This window comes from Aphelocoma coerulescens, chromosome 3, assembly GCF_041296385.1.
Source record: "Aphelocoma coerulescens isolate FSJ_1873_10779 chromosome 3, UR_Acoe_1.0, whole genome shotgun sequence".
Lineage (NCBI taxonomy): Eukaryota > Metazoa > Chordata > Aves > Passeriformes > Corvidae > Aphelocoma > Aphelocoma coerulescens.
Window position 1 is genome coordinate 49,192,378 of NC_091016.1, and position 21,242 is coordinate 49,213,619.

General features: G+C 39.8%; 2 protein-coding genes across 2 annotated transcripts; both read left to right on the top strand.

The window, feature by feature from the left end:
- The first annotated feature begins 1,673 nt into the window (after positions 1-1,673).
- LOC138108072 (sulfotransferase 6B1-like) lies at positions 1,674-13,830 on the top strand. Its single transcript, XM_069010202.1, has 7 exons — positions 1,674-7,219; positions 8,679-8,818; positions 9,480-9,569; positions 10,225-10,351; positions 11,149-11,243; positions 11,744-11,900; positions 12,863-13,830. The coding sequence occupies exons 1-7, from the start codon at positions 7,018-7,020 to the stop codon at positions 12,991-12,993; spliced, it is 942 nt and encodes a 313-aa protein (XP_068866303.1). The 5' UTR covers positions 1,674-7,017; the 3' UTR covers positions 12,994-13,830.
- A 3,837-nt stretch (positions 13,831-17,667) lies between these two features.
- LOC138108073 (sulfotransferase 6B1-like) lies at positions 17,668-21,049 on the top strand. The gene is made up of 3 exons (XM_069010203.1): positions 17,668-17,954; positions 20,227-20,366; positions 20,822-21,049. Exons 1-3 carry the CDS (start codon positions 17,753-17,755, stop codon positions 21,032-21,034), a joined length of 555 nt encoding a protein of 184 aa, XP_068866304.1. The 5' UTR covers positions 17,668-17,752; the 3' UTR covers positions 21,035-21,049.
- The last annotated feature ends 193 nt before the right edge of the window (positions 21,050-21,242 follow it).

Genomic DNA, 21,242 nt, shown 5'->3' on the forward strand with positions numbered 1-21,242 from the left:
TAGAGCGAGCTTGGGTTCGTTAGAGGTGATGCTACCAAAGGATCTAAGCTGCTAAGTTTACCCTGGAGGCAGCAGAAAAGCAGTTATCACACAGTGGTGATACCAGAGAGTGGTTAACCAGGTATTTCAAAGGAAGAGATGCTCAAAGTCTTGTTTCCCTCTCTGTTCCTTTACATCAACTCAGGTGTCCTGTTTCCTCCTCTCCATACCCTGTAAGGGTGGGAGGGAAGGGAAGCAAGTCTCTATGTTCTCCTCCCAGCTTTGCTTCCAGCCCTTGTCCTTCTCCACAACACACCATATGGAGCTCAGTCAGATCTTTTGGTGCTTCAGAGGGCTGCAGGAGGTGAAGGAATTGGTAGATCATGGGTGAAGATCATAGGTTGTTATCGGTCATGCCCATGCTGGCCTGGTAGCTAGGCAATTAGCATTTGAATTAGCCCACAGGCCATTATTTGTCAATTCTTCTTTGAACTTTTTAAAGTATTAATTAACAGTGCCATGACTGGAACTCAATAAAAGCCACTGAGAAACATGTTTTAAGAAAAATCAGAGAAAAACACTTTGTGGTTCTTTTTGCATGATTTTCTGGTCATAATACCATGATATTTGAATAAAACTAAATGTCTTTGATAATTCAAGTGGAAAAAAATCTAGTTCAAAGAATGGCTTCAGAAAAGGAATTAAATTATCTTCTCTCTGTGAAAATACTTAATTTTGACCTTATTCTTAAGACCCAAGATGCAAGAATACACCCACTGCTGTCTCATGTGCTCTACTGAGCAAGTTGCATTGATAATCCTGATTTCTGCATTCAAATTCATATACTGAAAATTAAAATGCCTTTCTTAGTTTACAAAGAATGTGACAAGACTAATTATTTTAATGCATCTGAATAACCTGTTTCAAATGCCTCTTTAATCAGCTTTATTTAGCATACTTCACGTTTGCATTTTATATTCAGCCTCGTTTGTATTGCCTCATTATGCTTTGAATGACAATTATTTCTGAACTAAAGGCTCCAGAGCTTTGATTTTTTGAGGGGCATAGACCAAAATGGGATTAATGACAGGTTCGAAGGAAACAGGACATTAGTGCACTAGCAAGAAGAAAGTCCTCCATAATATGTGCGTGTTTTTTGACATTCTTCTTTGCTTCTTCCTTCCTGTTTCTTCCCCTTCCTCTTTTAATGTCAAGGTGTGTAGATACACAGTGAGACAACAGATGATTTCTTGAGGTCACTGGCTTGGTTCCTCACATTTATTTAGTAATGAAATTCTTGCCAGAGACTTCCAACTTTTAAAATCTATGTCACTAACATAGCTGGGAAAGACCAGATAAAACAAACAAGCAAGGAAATAAATTTCTTTTGGTGTGTCATGGTTTAACCCCAGCCAGCAACTGAGTACCACACAAATTCTAACTCAGTTCCTCACCCTCCCCTGCTACTGGGGGGATAGGGAGAAGAATCAAATAGAGGTGTGTAGCAGGTTGGGTTTGTAACCGGGCAGAAACACCAATTTAGTGTAGTGGTTTGGTCCAAAATACTCATTACTGTTTATCTTCTGTGAGATAAGAATTAGGAGAAATGCAAAGCAGGCACCAAACTTGAAAGGATATAAAGAGGTTTATTAATAGACCTAAAAGAAGAAAAAATTATACCACCTTTAGAACTCTTCTCCTTCCCCCACCTTCCTCCCTTCTCCCACTGACAATGTAAAAAGACAACCCTTAAGATGTTCAGTCTGTTTACCACTTCCATAATAACCTTATCAGCCCATTTAGAAGGAGAAGTCTCTTCTTGCTCGTGCTATGAAAACATTATCACAACGAGACAGCCACCCACTTCCAAATATTGTTCAGTGCATTTAGGAAGAGGAGTCTCTCTGCTTGCGATGTGAGTCCCTTCCCCCGACTTGCAGCTTTTCCTGCAACTGCTTTCGAGGGTCCACTCTTGAAGTTCTTGGGGTACAATTTTAAGGTTGAGCTGTTCAGAAACAAAACCAGAGGCCCTTCTCCTTCCCTGGGAGCAAAGGGTCTTCCTCATCTTCATCGTTAGGACTGTCTATGGGAGCATCTCTAGGAATTGAGGTTTTTCTCCTTTCCCATTTGGAGCAAAAGTCCTCATCTGGTTCATCTGGTCCATCTCTCCCTGTCCAAACTTCTCATGAAATTACAGCTGCTTATCTCAGCGCAGGTGCTTTTGCTTACGGGTTGAACATTCCACCCCCCCTATCTTCATGAAATTACAATGGGATACTCTGATATATCATAGCTTCACAACAGAATTTCAGCTTTAAGCATCTCCTCTCTCTCTTCCCTCAGGTTTTCAGCTCTTCACAGCAATAAAAGGGTTAATCTCATCTTGGCCTTGCAGCTTTGCAGTTGGAATGTTGAATTTTTCTTATCGCAGTGGAGAGGGGGGAGAGCCGAGCCGCTCCGGCTGCCCACGACAAGGCAGTGGGGGGGTTCCATGGCTGGAACAGGCCCATGGCTCCAGGCTGGCCGTGGCCCGGCCTGGCCTGGCCCAAGCAGGGCCTGGCTGGCCCCGCTGGCCCCCGCACGGGGCCTGCAGCCACCTGTGCCAGTGCCGGAAACGAGAGAGAGCTGGGGGGGGAGTTTGTCTATTCTTAAGTGTGTATCACAGAGGCGGTCACAACTTTAAGTGGCTTAAAGAATTGTCCATATTCAAACTGGCCAGCTGATAGGTTCTATCAGGTCCCAGAGGAAGCTGTAAGCACCCCTTAGCAAGGACATCCCTTCTGGGACTATGCTTGCTAACCTATGACAAGGTGAAACCTGTGGGTTGAGGTAAGAGCAGTTTAATACTTGAAATAAATTATAATAAAAACAAAATTATAATTACTACTAATAACTAATAATTGTTCAAAAAAGAAAAAGAGAATAAAACCCAAGAGGAACAAGCTCTTAACAACACAATTCCTTGCCACCTGCTCACCAATGCCCATCCCATCCCTGAGCAGTGATCATTCCCTCCTGGCCAACTGCCCCAGTTTATTTACTGGGCATGACACTCCATGGGGTGTGGAGTATCCCTTTGGCCAGTTTGGGTCAGCTGTCCTGGCTGTGCTTCCTCCCAGCTTCTTGTGCACCTGCTGGCTGGCAGAGCATGGGAAACTGAAAAGTCCTTGACTTGGGATAAGCATTAATATAAACAACTAAAACATCAGTGTGTTATCAACACTATTCTCATCCAAAGCACAGCACTCTACCAGCTACTGGAAAGAAAATTAACTACATACCCACTGAGAGCAGGTGATGGTTTGGGGAGTTTGTTAACATGCATCTGACATCTTTAGGCTAGTATAAGATTATCTCTCCAGCATTGTGTGTAATGACATTCTCTGTATTTACTGGCTTGTTCTTTCATATTAGTTCGTGTAGTATTAACAGGAGGGAGAGGGTAGTTAGTCATTGCAACTTTGGCAACTAGCCAATACATTAATAGAGATGATGAAAGCTGTGGAAAATTGCTTATTTCCTACCTTGTTCCAGAGAGGGGGTTACAAGAATGGAAACTCTCCAGAGACAGCAAAGCTGAGCCCAAAAAAAGCTGTGAGAAGAAAGTTTAGAAGAGATGTGGGAAATCTTGGATAGCAGAAAGACAGAGCAGGGGTATGCTTCTGTAGACAATCTGTAGTGGTCTAATATGATGTTGTGGTGAGCTTTGATCTAGTCAGGGAAGGTGACCATCACAAAAAAGACTACAGTTCAAGAGGAGAAGAAAAGATGAAGGAGAATCCTAGAAAATTTTACAACAGATTAGTCCTCAGGCCCAAAGAGTTTTTTAGAGAAGTCAAGAAAATCAACCCTGATCTTGTACTGAGAATTAGTTATTTTTCATCTCTGTTTCAGTATTTCCTGTACTGCAAAGTCAACATTAGTAATGTCATGCAGGCTGGTAAATAATTTGTTCAGTGGCAGTTGTTTCATACCTATCATGCAATCCTGACATAATAAGTCAAGTGCAATCATGAAAGGCTGTTCCTCTGCATTTCTTAATGTGTCTATACCCCCAGACAGCAGCCCCTGCCAGTCTTCAAAAGGTTCTACACTGATCATTTTGATGGGTCATCTTCACACCAGGACACTGGGTCTGAAGCTCTCCTGGAACAGTCATGGAAAGGTCCTGCACAGGGTCCAGTCCCTTTTTAAGAGTCCTTAACTTGTGTTCCTCTCTGCTTGAGCTCCTCTGGGCTTGTGGATACAGGCCTTTGATGAGCTGATGTCATGGGAGTGTCTGGGCAGGGTACCATTTCGATTCCCCCTTCATTGTCTTAATGTGCTCCTTTGTGGGTGGGCAGACAAGCTTTCATCACATAACCTAAGGCATCCTACCACCCTGGGCTCTGTTTGGAGGCTTTGATTCTCCTTTGATCAGACACACACTAAATTATTCAAAGGGAAAATGCCACATATGACATTTCCATTATAGAGCCAATTCTCCTTTAAGCCCTGCTTTTCATTGGGCTCATTCAGAGAGGTCCAGGGAATGTCCCTATCCCCGAAGGCTTTGCTTTTTAAATTTTTGTTGTTGTTGTTATTGCAGATGAATGATCAGGGAAGTTTTAAGGTACCTTCTTGAATGGATCTGTCTTAATGGATCTGTCTTAAAACTGAGCAGGTAATTTTAGAGGACTAATTTATGGAAGCCTTCTCCACAGTTTTACTGAGATAAAAGCAGATCACAGAAACAATTATAAAAACATCTTCTTATTCAGCACTTGGGAGCACATGCTTTGAGGCCTTCGTTTTTTGAGGCTGTTTCGTTTAACAGGGAATGGATCTGCATAAGCAGATCAGTCCACAATGTAAGGGCCAGCTGACAGTGTCCTGTAGCTATCACAGAAAAGTCACCAGCCTCCTTCCACAGAGCTCCACAATCAGGAACGACCAGGTCTGGTAAGCATGGGAAGTCAGAAACCTTCAGAGGAACTGTGGTGGCTTGAACAACAAATACCATTAATCTGGAGACAATCAAATCCTTTAATCTGTTTTTAATCTCCCTATTTTTAAAGCTGCTTCTTAGGAATTTTAAATCAAGTGATGTTTTCTGTCAGTCTCTGGGTTCAGTATTTGGCAGGATCAGAGGGTCTTGTGTCACATGGATGGAGAGAGGTACTCTCCTCCCACCTTCCAGCTCAGGTGTCATGGCAGATGGCCGTAGCAAAGGCTCACATTACTAAATCTTGATCCTGCTTCTTTTTTTTCTCCAAGAAATTTAATTCCCTTCAAAATCCCTGCTCATGACTTATGTCTTCTAATTGTTTTTTTTCTCCACTAATACAGGGTTTGGGTTTTTTTGCTGGTTCCTAAGGATAAAACATGCCTCCCAGGAATAATTGGCCTGATTACCCTTTCTTGCAAAAATATAATGAAAATCCTCTGGAAGTATCTTTGGAATATTTTTTTTAATTTTGGAAACCCTTCTCCAATGCTATGCTATTGCATGAAATACACTGATAATTTACATACCATTTTCCCTCTTTTTCCACCCTTACGGGAGGACTGTCCCAACTAATTTTTTTGCCAGCAGGTAAAAAAACCCAATTCAACATATTTTCTTATCTTCAGTCCATGAAAGTTTAATGCCAAGGGAAGGTAAGGAAGAAAAATTAAGCAAGCTGCTTTTTGTTTTGCTAGGGTGGCCAGTTTCACATCAAGAATCAGCAAAGGTGCTATTTCATGGGACAGCAATTTTTAGCTGATGTCAGTGAAATGATGCAGGTGGTGCCAACTGGCTGCCCTTTGGCACAGGTGTCCTTCAACGTATGGATCAGGCCATATGATATCCACTTGTTTCAGATTATGCCTGTACATAGGTAGTCTTTCTATGTTGACACAGTTTTACAGAAAAAAAGGGAGATGAAAGGGAAATAAAAGATGTTGTATGGACTGAAAACGTTGATGTAAAAATGTAGGGCTAGATCATCCCATGAGCACTGCATTATGCCTCAGGCACCAGGCTTGAATCCCACGGGGGAGCAATTAGAAGAAGCATGCATGGTCCTCTTCCTTCAAGTGCCCAACAGACAGCATTCAAAGATGGAGATAAGAAAGGATGGAATGTAAATGCTTGGCAGAATTTTTTGTGGGGAACTATTTTCTCGTTTTTTTGTGACCCATCCATCCTCTTGCCAGAGACTTAAATATTGAACCTGAGCCTAAAGCCAGTTCTTTTGCTGAGGTCAGTGCAGTCAGAAGTTCATCATCTGAAGTGCATGCCAAACGCTGATCACTGTGAACATGTAGCTGTGGTTATATTATTACCCACTCCCTAATGACTAATCAGTTGTTAAACAATGATTGAGCTCATTAAAGAAATGTATAAATGAGTAATTTTCATGTAACCAGCAGAAAAACACACCTCTGCAGTGCAGTCTGAAGCATGGCCAAGGAGTGCATGTGCCCCAGTGCTCTCCTGGGCACGAGCTGGAGGGAGCAGTCAGCCACACTCAGGACTTTCCACAGCTCAGTCCCTACTGCACTGAACATTTTCTCTCCCAATCCCAACACATTTGATCTTACTTTGGTGAGAATGATGAGTGATGTATCTAAAAAAAAAAGGAAAATCCCAGCAGAGTGAGTACTGGAAAGAGAACTACCTTGAGGATTTTGATCATGGCATTTAAATTCCAGTCTGCAATTCATGTCATTCTATTTTGTTATATTCTGTTTATCAGCTCTGTGTTGTAATCACAGACTTTTTGGCATGATGTTTTAAAATTACCTAAGACTTTTTTCCTAGAATGCAATTGCATTTGGCTGCTTATCTAGTTAATGTTCAACTTCTATTGATTTCAAAAGGTTCAAATTACTTAAGGTCTTTGACTGGAGCTGCATATTTCTTTACAGGTTCATGAAGGGTAGGAAATTATTGTCCATAGGATCAAGAAAAAACCCCAAAGTACAAACCAAGCACTTATTAAAGGGCAATCTGTGGGTTTCTCTTTCTACATAGCACTTCACATTGTGACAGAGTCTGTGTGTGTGAGAAGAATGGAGAAGCCCAAGAAAAGATTTATGGATTTCATGGACAAGGCAATAGCAGCTGCTAACTCAATGCATCGTGATGAACTACTTTTTTCTTACAAAGGAATTCGCTACCCTATCACCATTTGCAGTCCTGAAACATTTAAAGCCTTGGAGTCTTTTGAAGCCAGAAGTGATGATATAGTTTTGGCGGCATACCTTAAATCTGGTGAATATGTATATATTTTTTTCATAAATAAGGTTCTGTAATAGCAAGTAATAAGGTTTGTACTAAATACATGCAATATATATTATATACTGCAAAATATTATATATTATATGAAATAATATATATTTATAATATACTATTTAGAATGTTCAACAATTTTGTAAAAGTGATTTCATTCTCAAAATGCACAACAAATTAATTATGAATACTTTATTTGTGAAATTTTCCAAAAGACTTAGAAAGACAATCTGATTTTCTTTTCTGTAGCATATAAAGGTTTTTGTTATCTTTACTTTTAATAGTTATGGAGTTAAATGCACAAACCAGAGAGAATTAAAATACAGTTTTTTATGCCAGAGATAACTAGATCTCTTGATATTACAGGATCTGTTCTCACATTTATATTTGTAAAGTTAAGAGCTTTATGTTTTTACACAGAATGGAGCTTTCGGTACCTTCAAATGCTGAATATTCCTTAGTTTATTTCACATAGATGTCAGGAAATAGCTATCAAAAATATTTCCGTAGTCCTTGAAGTTATTACACTGTGCTTTAATTACTGGAAAATCAGACAAGATCTTTGCTAGGGTTACATGTTTACCCTACATATTTGCTCCATCTGCCTGAAAGCACTGGTCCACATCAGAGCCACAGGTTTGGGTTAGATATGCCTCATATCCACTTTAATCTAGCTGTTTCTCTCTTCCAGCAATTGGTTCACTGCCTTACAGTAGACAGCCACAGCTGACAAGATTGTAAAGTTTTTGCTTTTTTATTGTCTTTTCTTTCTGAAGAAATGTTATGCACTTCAATGCAGTTGTTAAGACTGTAATGAGAAAGATGTAGGAACTCAGTGTCCAGAAGTCAGGAAATGGTAAATTAAAGATGGGAAATCTATAGAGGGTCTTTGATATGTTTTGAATAAAAGCATAATAAATGGGTATAGGAAATGTCACTTCATAGAGTTTTTTCCTATTGTTAAAGAAAATGAGTACATACAGCACAATTTTCAGATCTAGTTCAGTTCCTGTGTTGAAGTACTGTGACCCATCTTTCTTCCTAAAATAATCCAGCACACCAGAAAACCCCTAATACATTAGGTTTTAAAGCACAGGTTTGCCATCCCAGCCTCCCTTATATTTGTCACAATAAAATTTATTACATTAATGCAGGCTTTTCTAGTTGAATTTTAGTGGTTCTTCTCCTTCATTAGTTGGTTTGCAATATACAAGTTAATTTATGGTGTACTGAACCATTCAAGTTGGAGAAATATGTCCTTATGAGGAGCAAAGGGAGGACCCTGAGAGGGGATTGTCCAGGTAGTCAGCTGGGATTGTATCACATGAAAGGAGGCCAAGTAACTCACCTGGTAGTACTACCACCTCTTGACTTCCCTGGCAAATCCATTTCTGGTCATTCTAAAAGTTTTACAAGCAATTCTGTGTTTTTCCTCTTTCAGGCACAAACTGGCTAAGTCAGATCTTAAATGACCTGATAGCTGTATCTCAAAAGAAAACACAGGGTAGGGAAAGCAGTGTGAATGATGAAGAACTACAAGAATTACCCTACCTTGAAGTTGGAGATGCTGAGAAATATGAGGTAGAGACAGAATATGTATGGAAATTATCAAAATTATATGCTTCAAATACGGAAAATACAATGTATGAACTATTCCATTGTTTGATAAGAACTTTACCACTTCTGTTTGTGTGGCATCTGGTCAGGGTGAATCTCATTTGGACTGCCAAATACTGAGGGATAAATGAACACTTCAGTGGGAGTGAGAGGAGCACATACCCGTGAGATACACAAAAACTTCAGAAATTCAACATAGCATCTTTTGTATTTAAGAAGAGCTTCATGAAATGTCAAATAATGAAATAGTAGCTTTTGTCTCTTTTACTAGCTCTTCTGCCTCACCCCCTCTCTCAGTCCTTGAGATGCTTCAGCTTTCACACATAGCCAATCTGTACCTTACTTCCATATTTGATCCCTTGTCTTACAGAACTGAAGAGAATTACCACTGCAGAGAATTAACAATGGATAGTCTTTTTCCAATTGTTCAGGGGCTTTGGAAGATTAGAGCTACTCAGAGCAGCCCAATAATATCCCAGGGCAACTCTCAGCAAAGAAAAAAAGAAGCACTTCCGTCAGCCAATAACTATTGATAAGTTTATCAAGGCAATATCTTAGCATAGGTTACTGAAAAGATTATTTGTACTAACTGAACTGTCTGCTTTCCTCCTTCCAATGCTTAAAGCGAATGACCAAATTGCCCTCTCCAAGATTTATGGTTACTCATCTCCGTCCTGAAAATCTTCCCAAGTCTATCTTCAAAAACAAAGTCAAGGTGAGTGCTCATTTTAATGTATTAAAAGCAAACACTCCAACAGATATTTTTTAAAAGTCAATGTAGTACTTTTCTGCCAATTTTAAGAATCACTCTTATACTTAAGTGTTTAGCCTGGCCATTTCTACATGCCTGTTTAAGTAGTGCCATTCATCTCACTTAACTTAAGTTTGTCCTTATTGGCACCTTTGTGGCAGTTTCCACAAGAGAGTTGCAGGGCTTAAACAAATCCTCCAGAGGCAAAGTGTATTTTGACATGATTTCCTGTGAGAGGAATTTTATGGCATTGTTGCAAGTGAGAGCTTCAATGTGTCAAATTTCAGAGAGAATTTCTATCTTTATGATTTTTCCCTGATGCCTAAATTATGAGCTATGCTTGTATTGAGCATAATTAATTTGGTTTATCTGTAAAAGATACTTTAATAATTATAGGCAACCATCTTCTCATGGTACCAAAGCAAAGTTAAATACTGCACCTTCTGAATTCAGAATGAAACTGCTACTTCTGCAAGTAACACATGAGGTATTAGAAAACCCTAACTGCAGTTATAAAGTATATTATTATTATTATTAATAATAATAATATTATTATTTTTTTTAATGCTATAGTCTGCTATGTCTTTCTCTACAAATAATTAATTTAATTTTTTTCTAGATACTGTTACTGATTCGTAATCCAAAAGATGTAGCTACATCTTTTTACCATTTTTCCAATGGCCTGGCTACGTTTCCTTCCTATGAGACCTGGGATGATTTCTTCACAGATTTCATGACAAAGAAATGTACGGTATATTTTTCTGTCTGTGTGAATCATCCAATGATTCGTCTTTGCCCAAAACCCCTTGTACTTCAGTAAATCAGCTTCACTAGGATTTTTTGGTTTACAGTACAAAAGCAGAGATTAAAGACAGAGAATTAGAAATTTGAACTGAAATTTACCGTACTTGTCTTACTGCTTGAGGATAAATATTCGTCAAAACTGCACTTTCACAAACTCTTTAACTTGTAGTACAGACTGATATTTTTCCTGGAAGAAGCAGTTCTTCCTTATCTCTGTCTTGGGTCCCCTTTACCCTTCCTCTCCCATGTCCATCATCTTGTGTCCATGGAGTCATATAATCACCTCCATGCCAAATTGGATGAAAGGAATCATTAGGACTAAGTCTAGTGAATTAAAAAGTGGACTAAGTGTAGTGTATTAAAAAGAGAGAAAATAATACCACTAGTTTAACGTTACGAGTTTAGCACAGCACACGGCCAGCAGAAGGGAGGGTTCACCAGGGTTTTAGACTGGATTAAGGGAGTATGCAAGATGGTCTGCTAGATGAAAACTTTTTGGTGGACTCACAATTGTCTTGAAATTCTAACAAGTTTTGCTATTCTGACTTACAAATGGCATAATATGCCTGAGCCTGGAGCAAAAGCCATAATTCCCACAGAAGGCTGTAAACTCTGCCATAGATATGATTAATAAAGCCCTTGGCTGAGACAACTTAATGAGTAAGACTTGGTTTATTTTCTAAGGAGCTCATATAATCTTAATTTTTGCTTCATCTTAAGATTCTTTCGTTTTATTTAGTGGCCTGGGGATGCTACCTTGAATACCTTTCTGAATGGAACAAATACATTGATGAAGAAAATATTATGACAATAACTTATGAAGAGCTAAAAGAGGTAAGGTTATCAGTAGTTACAGGTATTTTATACTTCAAGGGACATTTTTTCCTTAGCCAATTCACTATTGGGGTATTCAAACTATGTGAGACAGATTCTTGTTTTAAGGGAAGAAAAGGTGAAATTCAAACTCAAAAACCTTCTTAAAATTTTGTTTGTGAAAATGATTTTCATTTTTTATTTATCTGTGATATAAGCCCAAATAATTGTAAATCTAAATCCCCACTAAATTTTTTGGGAGGAGCTTTTACGTACTCAACAGTATAGTTTTTGCTCACCTGTAAATCATACATAATACTTTGTAATCTATAGGAAGACAGCTCATATCTCTTCCAAAATAATTATGGAGAAGAGCGACACTGTGGACCGCTTTAGTCCTAGTGAAGTCTGTGAATATCCTATAGATGCAGCCAGCAGAGAGATATAGGGAAGTGTAACGACCTTGGAAAGAGGCATAATTTGTTTGAGAGTCATGTTATATGTTACATTCCTCTTTCCAGAATCGTGCCCTGGGTGTGAAAAACATAGCTGCTTTCTTGGGAATTCCTCTGACTGAGGAAGAGCTTCAGTTTGTGGCAGAGAGGAGCAGCTTCCAGTCTATGAAGAAAAACTCAGAGAATACCCATGGGGCGTTTGGCGATGTTATCTTTCGCAAAGGTAGGAAGCTCCAAGTGGCTCACGGGCAGAAATGTCACTCAAGAACTTGGGCCATCCTTTTGTTCTTTTTTTTGTACTCATATTAGCATTGCAAGTTAATATCAAGCAGGTTATTGCTGCTTTGCTTGAGAAGACTATTCAAGGAGCACTGGTGAGGAAGGTACCCAGCAAGGTTCTAACAGCAGAGCCATTTCTAGAGGCTCACAGGAGGAGGAAGGAGGAACTGTCATGTGTCTGAACTCCTCTCCCCATCTGTGCCTGGATCACCAATTACCCAGCTGTTAGATGCTTACCTGAGCAGGCAGCACCGGGCCAAACTCAGCCTGAGTGGTGTGACCATGCTTTTAGGAGAATGGCCACTGCCATTTTCCTGAAATGGCCACTGCCAAATTCCTGTTCACTCTTACACACTGGAAGTAAGTCAAGCAAGCAAGAATCCAGGTACACACAGGAGAGGAAACAAAAGGGAACACCTTTTGCAGTGTAGTGTAGGGGACACAGACATGAGAAGGGCAATCTGGTTGTCAGAATCTGACATTTTACATTAAATGTAATACAATTTCTGCATTTTACATTAAAGAAGTAACTGGATAAAACCTCAAGCTGACAAAGAAACAGAAACCCAGCTCTGCCTCCTGAAAGATGATTCTTAATCAATTCTTCATTATCTTCCACTTTGCCAGTCATAACTGACTGGAGTAGAGAGATGTAGGGAAACAGGACTTTAGGCTGCCTTTTTCAATACAGTCACCTAAAGAGGACTATGTTATTTTGCATTCTACAAAAAAGATTATTCACATATATGTAGCTCCACTGATTTCACAAAATGATATTTGTGTAGAAAAATGTTTTATCTGAAAATAGATTAACAGTATTTAGTGTACAATGCAATAAAAATGACAGATCTACAGAATAAAAAATAACATTTCTTGGTGTTCAAGAGTTTCTTTGCTTCTTTGAAGGTGTTGTAAGTGACTGGAAGAATATTTTCAGTGAAGATCAGAATGAGAAAATGGACAAAGCATTCGAAGAACATGTAGCAGGAACTAAACTGGGAAAAAAGTTGAAGTATGACTTGTACTGCAAAGCCTGAAGAGTAATGAAATGTGGTTAGAACAAGAACTTTCCAAGGCATACTCAGATCATCTGAATGCTATGTGCTAGAAAACTAGATCAAGTGATCTGAGAACCTTAGAATTACTGTAAGAATCATTGCAGCAGCCTTTACAGTGACAATGATCAGTAATGGCCTTTTGTTTTATGGCGAGCTCTTTGGCTACACCCAATTGCTGAAGAACATGTCAACTAACCATATTTACAAAAACTCAACAGCCCTGCTCCAGTAGCTATCACCTGGAAGGAAATGCTCATTTTTTTTCCTATCCAAATTCTATCTTTCTAGACTATTTATAATTATTTAGTATGTAGATTATTTTTTCTTCAAAAATGTTTCAAATCAGGCAACACCTTCACAGAAGATATCACTGGCAAAAATATGGATATGACAGAAGCCTAATGACAAAAGATATCTTCCACGAATTCAGCACAAACTAAATCAAAAATCGAGGAAGGAGAAAGAAGGGGAATAGGGATCAATATTCTTAAGGCTTTTCATTGTTCTGAATGCAAAACATCAAGATGGATTTCAGATTATAGGCTGATGTTAATAGGCAAGATTCACTCAGAGGCACTGCTTTTTATAGGATCTTAGAGCAGCCCAGGTTGGAAGAGACCTTGAAAAATCATCTGGTACAGGCTTGCCTGAGGAAGGGAGCCTAGATGAGATGCTATCTAGCTATCATGTCTTGAAAACGTCCAGTGATGAGGATTCTGCCATGTCCCTGGAAGCATTGTTCCAGCAAATGATTGTTCTTGCTGTAAAGAATTTACTTCATATGTCAAGATTAAACTTCTCCTGTTGCAACTTGAACCCACTGCCTGTTTTCTTTTCCACGTGGTGTCTCATGAATAGGGAGCCTCTGTCCTCTTTGTAGCTGCCCTTTAAGTACTGGAAACTGTGATGAGGTTGTACCTGAGCCTTCTCAACTTTGTGGCCCTCCCTTGGAACACCTCTGGTTTGCCTGTGTCTCTCTTGAAAATGGCTTTATTGAGATAGTGGGATTGTCAAGAGTGATGGTGCGAGACATTACTATGCCCAGCTCTATTGTACTGCCATTGGTATTTGCCTCTCTAGACAGAGTATTTCAGCCTTTTCCAGGGACCAACAGCCACCTGTTCTGGCAATAAAAAGCAAAATAAAGTTCTTTCTGTATAGCTGAATTATAAACAGGAAAAAACAGTTTAGAGATCCATTGCCTAAGCAGATAAGACGTAAAACTAAAAGATACACTTGGAAGGAATAAAGTATTCAAAGACTTTTTGCTTCATTCTTCTAAAGCTGGTTGGTTCTGCCTGGACATATGTGGGCATGCAGAGTTTTGCAAAGAGATAGGAATGCTAGAAGTTGCTATATATGTTGCTAGAAGTTTAGCTATATATGCTAAATACAATATTTGGAAAAAAATGGATGGATTCAAAAGAAGAGCAGCAGAAAGTCCTGATGCAAACCATCTTTGAACAATTACAGGTTATCTGTACTAAAACAGAAAGGTACCAGATGCCTGGAGGAGAACATACATGATGGCTGTGTTTAAAAACTTGAGAAGGAAGAATCAAAATAGATCACCTTAACGTGATACATAGAAATGTAGTAGCAAAAATAACAAAGCAACCAACCATGAAACATTTTGAAGATAATAAAATAGTGAGTATACATCATGTTAAAGCAGTTTGTGATCCTTCTTAAGATAAGCTACCTCTTGAATAAGGTACTGACAGAAAATACAAGAGGTGACAGCATTGGGGAGGACCTGAAATTATGTGACTAAAAAGACACAAATTTATGTGGAGATGGTAATTGTACAAATGTGGTTATAGAAATGAAAGTACTGAAAGTAGATTTATGTTCTTAGAAATTCAGACAATAGCAATAAAAGGCATTCAGAAGCATTGTCAGCAGTAGCAATACTTTCAGGAATATCCACTTAGTTACATGGATATTATGAACTTGGTTGCAATAGTATGCTCATGGTCACATTCATATACTGGTTGACAACAAAAATGGGAGGGCAATTAAAGCAATATCCTTTAGTGGTGAGTCCTGGTCATATTCAATTTTGTTTTCAACACTGGTGGGCAGATTAATGTCATATACTGTATCATAAATGACTGACATTTAAGTCTGGGGATCAGAATAGAGGGCTGAAAGTACTAGGGAAAATGTCAGAACAATTTGAAACATAACAAATTGAGAAGATTAGGGAACAAAAACTTTAGTAAAGGTAAGTATAAACCACTATATCTGAAAAAGGGAAGCCAAAAGCACAGTTACTTGATGGGGGTAAATGAGTCAGGCAGGAGCTGGCATAAAAAGACCTGAGGAATCACACTCAGCAAGGACTAACATGGTGACAGTTCTAGAAAAAAAAGGCTTAGATCTTATTCTGGTCTTGCTGATCTGATGGAGAACCAGACCATGACCTGTTTCTGCAGTTTATCCTCTCCTGTATCATCCCAAGGCTCGAATTCAGTCCATTTGTGCACGTAACAATCTCACTCTGAAGGACAGAGTTATTCAGAGCATTAACCTCATGTGTCTTTGCTGCATCAGAGATACTGTGTGGGCCCTTGCATTCAGTGGGGTAAGAAGGTGGAAGAATGGAAAAGGCAAGCTACCATGACAAAAAATTAATGTAGGCAAGGAAACGTGATGGAAATCCCTCAGGATTCAGGAAGCTGGCTCCAAAGAAAATTTCTCAGGCAGCTGACCAGAGAAAAAAATGTTAATTTCTTGATGCCCTTAATCTCTAGTACTGGAAAACAGGAGGAAATTTTCCTTTGCAACTCAAAATTAACACATGGACAAAAAGCTGAAAACAAAAACAAAAACAAAGCTTGCAGAAAGCATAATATATAAACAGTGTCTTCAACTTTACAAGTAAAATAGAATGGTAGAGAAAATATTTCCAATAAAATGGTCTATTTTGATGGTTCTGCATTTTAGGAGATCAGAAAAAAAATTTGAAATTATTCTTTATAGGTAACTTCAGGCAATCTTCCAAGTCTTACAGCTATGACTTTGATTTGACACTTTGACATGTCTAATTAAGCTTGTGTATAGGTTTACTGAGTGTCTAATATCCATCTATGAAGAAAGAGACAAGGATGTGATACAAGGGTTTGATATATGGGTACTGAAGAAGACTCATAGTGTATTCAAGGGCATGAAAGAGAGTGAAAGGTCCCTCCACAGGGTAATTTGCCTTCCTGTATTGCCTCTCTCTTGGCATGACCAGTGAAGATACCTATTTCAACATCTCAGCACTCCTTATCTTCTAAAAATGAGTCATTCAGAATACAAATAACAGCCCCATTAGGAACAATTCACCCAAAGATTAAATTATGGGCATGAGGAGAGAGAAATTAAAGTGAAGTAGTACAAATTGAATTTGATTCACACTAATGCAGAACCTAAGTGTTAAAACTTCACCTGCAAGTGACCCTCCTGTAGGATTTGATGACATAAAATACTCAGATGTGAATACTTCATCAGGAGAAGTCTGGTTTAGGTGGTGCCTGTCCTTAGCTCTGGACATTGCCTCACAATGACTGGATGCAGGACAGAGCCACCGTATGGGAGAAAGTTTTCACGAAGGATGTCTGGACTTCAGGCGGCTCTCTTGAAAGCTGTTTATTGCAGAGGCGAAGTTACAGCATTTCAGGGAGTGGGTATCCAGAGCCAGCCCTACAGCTGCCAGCTCCAGCTGTAGGCATACCTGAAGCCACTTTCTGTTCAAGTTACAAAGCATTATATACTTTTCTTTGCTGAGTATCTTAACACATAGCAACCAATAAGCACCATACACAATACCTTTACATTTGCCTATAGCCTATCATAGCTACTACCATCACCATATTATAGTCATTATTATCCAATCACGAGAGTAAGTAAGTTACAATTTAAGCTTACAATGGAAAATTCTTAGACCTTTCTTCTTCTTGCTACATCAACATTTCTTGTTTGCCTGCCATATCTTTCTTTTTGGTAAAGACATGTTTTCTATTTACTTATGCTCTTCTTGAGACTTATTTACTTGGTGAAAAACATGTCTTTGTTTGTAATCACATATCTTTGTCCTGCTCCTAAAAATCTCCTTTCAACTCATCTCCAACGTTTGCATTCTCAGTTACTCATCGATCACTGTTTCAGCAAAACATCTTTTATTCTAGACCAAAACTTGCTTCCATTTCTACCTCATCTCCAGCTTCTACATTCACAGACCTTTCTGCCAAGCCTACATACCTGTGAAACTTTCTTACCAAACTTTCATCCTCCCCAACACCACCGCCTGTAAGGAACCGATATTCTGGGATATGTATCCATTAGTGGAGTCAATAGCAAGCCAGGTTGAGGTCCACTGTCCAGATGTCCATTACATGCTCCTTGTCCAGTTGGCAAATTGCACTGCATTGCTCACCAGTTAAAAATATCTCAGGAAATATCCTTTACAGGTCTTTCTTTGGTTTAATTTAACATTTTTAATTAGTTGTTGGCCCAATAGTTCCTGTTCTTAGTATCAGTTGCAGCAAAGACCATATATCACTATTGTCAGTCTTCATAGAGTTCTGTAATGTCAAAAGGGGTTAACAGAGTACAGAGTTAATCAGTGACTTGCACCTTCATCCCTGAGTGAACACCCTGTCCTATTTAACTCGTGTGTTGCATAGAGCTTTTCTGCATTGTAGAAAGACGGCCTGTGTCTGTTTGGGAAGAGTTACACAGGGATACAAACATGACCAGAAACAGTGAAAGAATCATCGAAATAGTGGACAAATGTTTTTCAGAGGCTGACAAGCTGACGCCAGAAGACATGCTGTTTTCCTACAGAGGTATTTTATACCCACTTACAATTAGCAGCCCGGACACTTTGGAAGCTCTGAAATCCTTTGAAGCCAGGAGTGATGATGTGATTCTAGTAGGTTATCCTAAATCAGGTGTTTTCTTGACCAGTAGTCAACTGCACAGTGCTACAATCCAGAAGTTGATTACTTAATGCCATAACTTAACACAGCAGTAATTCCTGAGAAAAGTTTATGATGACATCAGACTTCATAGAATCATGTAAGTCATATCTGGAGTTCAAATAATACAACACCCTCCTCAAAGCAAAAACTTAACCTCTGAAGTTAAGTTTCATTGCTCAAGGCCTTGTCTAGAAGGATTTTGAAACTTTTGAGGATGGAGGATTACCATCCACTGAAATCTTTTGCAGTGTTTTCCTCCAATAGTGGTTTTTTGGAGGTCGGGTTTGTGTTTGTTTGTTTTTACATCAATGAAGTCAGACATCCCCTTGTTGTCAGACAGGTTCTGTCTTCATTATAACCTCCTGTAGTGGAAGACTGCAGTGAGAGTCTCCCATGCCTTCTTTCTTCTATCTCCAGCCTGAGTAAACCAAGCCTTTCTATGCAGTTCATTTGCTCCAGCTCCCAGTAGTTTCATGGCAATTCAACAAGACTTTCTCCAGATTCTCAAAACCATTTGTGGTTCAGTCCAGAAACTGCACACAGTATTCAAATGGTGAACACACCAGTGCCAGCTAAAGCAGGACGATCACATCCCTTGATATTTTGACCACACTTGCTAATGCAAGAAGGTATGTTGTTACCTTACTCTCTGCAAGAGCAAGACAGGGAATATATCCTGCTAATGAGAGCAGAAATGTGGTTTCCATATTTTTACTGCAAAGCAGAATGCAGGGGATTCTTTGTATCTAAATGGAGGGAAAGACATGAATGCCACAAGGCTTTTTGCATATTTTCTCTCTCACTGTGGGCATTTCAGACTCCTTAACTTTTTTTCCTATTGACTTTACAGAAATATCTTAATATGTCCTTTGCAGAAAAAGAGGAAGTTGATTCTTATCACATCACCTTTGTGTGCAACCTCTAGAGCTGAACATAGGCAGAAATGGTTTATATGGGTGAGGATCCACCTAAACACTGCAGGAGGTGTTAGTTGAAAACTGAGATTTGGCTCTCTGAGCCCAGTCCCTCATCCACATTTTTGCCAGGTTGCAGAAGCCGAGACAGCTAAGCCTGGTGCAAAGATGGTGTCAAGAGTGTGATGGTCTGGTGGCTGGGTTGATGACCCCTCTGCTGCCAGTTATAGAAGCCTAGCTGGGAATTGGGAATGAGGCTGAATGCTGTCAATAGTGAAGAGACCATTAAGCTGAAGCTGGTTGGGAAGAGGGTACAAAGTGTTCCCAAAGACAGCACTGCGGAAGGAGAGCAGAAACAGCCAAAAGATGACTCAGTTGTCCCAGTGCTGGGAGACACACAGCTTGTGAGTAATTTCCACAAGGAGTAGTCTGAGGTAACCAAAAAGTACCAGAGTTGAAAAGAGCAATAGAGGTCTGCTTCTGCTTCTGCTGTGGGATGGGATTCTGAAGCAATCAGGGTAGCACTTCACAGTATCTGCTTAACAGCTCTGCCCCTGTTGACCTTCGGCATACCCTTGTTGATTACTATCCAGGGCCGTGATATAACCTCAGCTGGCAACTCACAGGTCAACTCAGTGGCCCCACAGGACCACTCACTCTTTCACCCCTGGCGGGGTGGGGGAAGGAAACAGAATGGTAAAAGTGAGAGGAGTCATGGGTTGAAATAAAGACAGTTAAATAGGTAAAGCAAGAGCTGTGTGCACAAGCAAAGCAAAGTAAGGAATTCATTCTATCCTAGCAGCAATCAAACGTTCAGCCATCTCCAGTGACATGGTAAAACAAGTGCTGTAGCTCTCAGCATCTCTCTTTCCTTCTTCTTCCCTCAAATTTTATTGTTGAGCATGACTCTATATGGAGACAATATTCCTTGGGTCAGCTGGGGTCAGCTGTCTCATCTATGTCCCCTTTCAATTTCTTGTGCACCTGCAACCTACTCTGGCAGGTCAGTGTGAGAAGCAGAAAAGGCCTTGACACTGTGTAAGCCCTGCCTAGCAATAACTAAAACATCTCCGTGTTATCAACATTGTTTTCAGCACAGATCCAAAACACAGCTCCATATCAGCTACCATGGGGAAAATTAATTCCATTGCAGCCAAAACCAGCATTCCATTGCAGCCAAAACCAGCACACACTCCTGTTGGAAGGTTAAAGTACAACACTGAGCCAAACTGGTTCACTTGAAACCAATCTGACAGGATACCATCAGCAAGGTTTACATGAAAAAGTGAAGTTGAATCGATGTCCTACTGGTGTCTTTATTCTTTCAGGAACCAATTGGCTTGAACAAATGGTGAAGGAATTGGCAGATGCCAAATATACAGAAGAGGAAATGAAAGAGAGAATAAATGCTGAAAAGAAGCTAGAGACATTTCAGCGTCTAGAATTTGGGGATCCCGGGATATATGAGGTAAGCAGGAGCTGAAAATATTGTCACTGCTCTTCCTACAGGTAGTAATAGCTGAAAGACAATGGCTGATCTCAGAGGTAATGGAGAGTCTAGAGCCTTAACAACAGCTATGAGCTGCACAAGTAGCATGTGCTACTGCTCGTAGTTCACAAGGGCCTTAGAGGGGAGGCAGGGCTGAGAAGCCACAGGGCCCTCCTGCCATAGGTCCAGTGAGTTTGATTAGTAAGACCTTTTTCTTGGGTGTCCTGTCTTCAGGCTTGTGTCATGTGAAATGGTGCTTGGTGGCAGAGGTTGGCAGAAGCCTAACCCACCTACAGTGCATCCCTGTGGGTTTCCCAAGAGATAAGCTACTTCTCTGGTCTCACCTTTTCTTATAACCCACAGTTACTGAAAAGACACAACTCACTGAATAATCTACTTCTGTCCTGTCACATTTCTTTCCACTTTCTTTAAAGAGGATGAAGCAGCTGCCTTCCAGAAGAATTATAGTGACCCATCTGAGACCTGATTTCCTGCCTCCATCCATTTTCCAGAGCAAGGCTAAGGTGAGTCAGGAAAGACCAGGTCTGGTAAGCATGGGAAGTCAGAAACCTTCAGAGGAACTGTGGTGGCTTGAACAACAAATACCATTAATCTGGAGACAATCAAATCCTTTAATCTGTTTTTAATCTCCCTATTTTTAAAGCTGCTTCTTAGGAATTTTAAATCAAGTGATGTTTTCTGTCAGTCTCTGGGTTCAGTATTTGGCAGGATCAGAGGGTCTTGTGTCACATGGATGGAGAGAGGTACTCTCCTCCCACCTTCCGGCTCAGGTGTCATGGCAGATGGCCGTAGCAAAGGCTCACATTACTAAATCTTGATCCTGCTTCTTTTTTT

What these genes read in the sequence shown, in the direction of transcription:
- LOC138108072 (XM_069010202.1), top strand. Translation starts at nt 7,018, where the DNA reads ATGGAGAAGCCCAAGAAAAGATTTATGGATTTCATGGACAAGGCAATA. An exon ending in GAGATGCTGAGAAATATGAG is followed by an intron (nt 8,819 to 9,479) that starts GTAGAGACAGAA and finishes CAATGCTTAAAG; the next exon opens with CGAATGACCAAATTGCCCTC. An exon ending in CGATGTTATCTTTCGCAAAG is followed by an intron (nt 11,901 to 12,862) that starts GTAGGAAGCTCC and finishes GCTTCTTTGAAG; the next exon opens with GTGTTGTAAGTGACTGGAAG.
- LOC138108073 (XM_069010203.1), top strand. Translation starts at nt 17,753, where the DNA reads ATGACCAGAAACAGTGAAAGAATCATCGAAATAGTGGACAAATGTTTT. An exon ending in AGTAGGTTATCCTAAATCAG is followed by an intron (nt 17,955 to 20,226) that starts GTGTTTTCTTGA and finishes TTATTCTTTCAG; the next exon opens with GAACCAATTGGCTTGAACAA. An exon ending in GGGATCCCGGGATATATGAG is followed by an intron (nt 20,367 to 20,821) that starts GTAAGCAGGAGC and finishes CTTTCTTTAAAG; the next exon opens with AGGATGAAGCAGCTGCCTTC.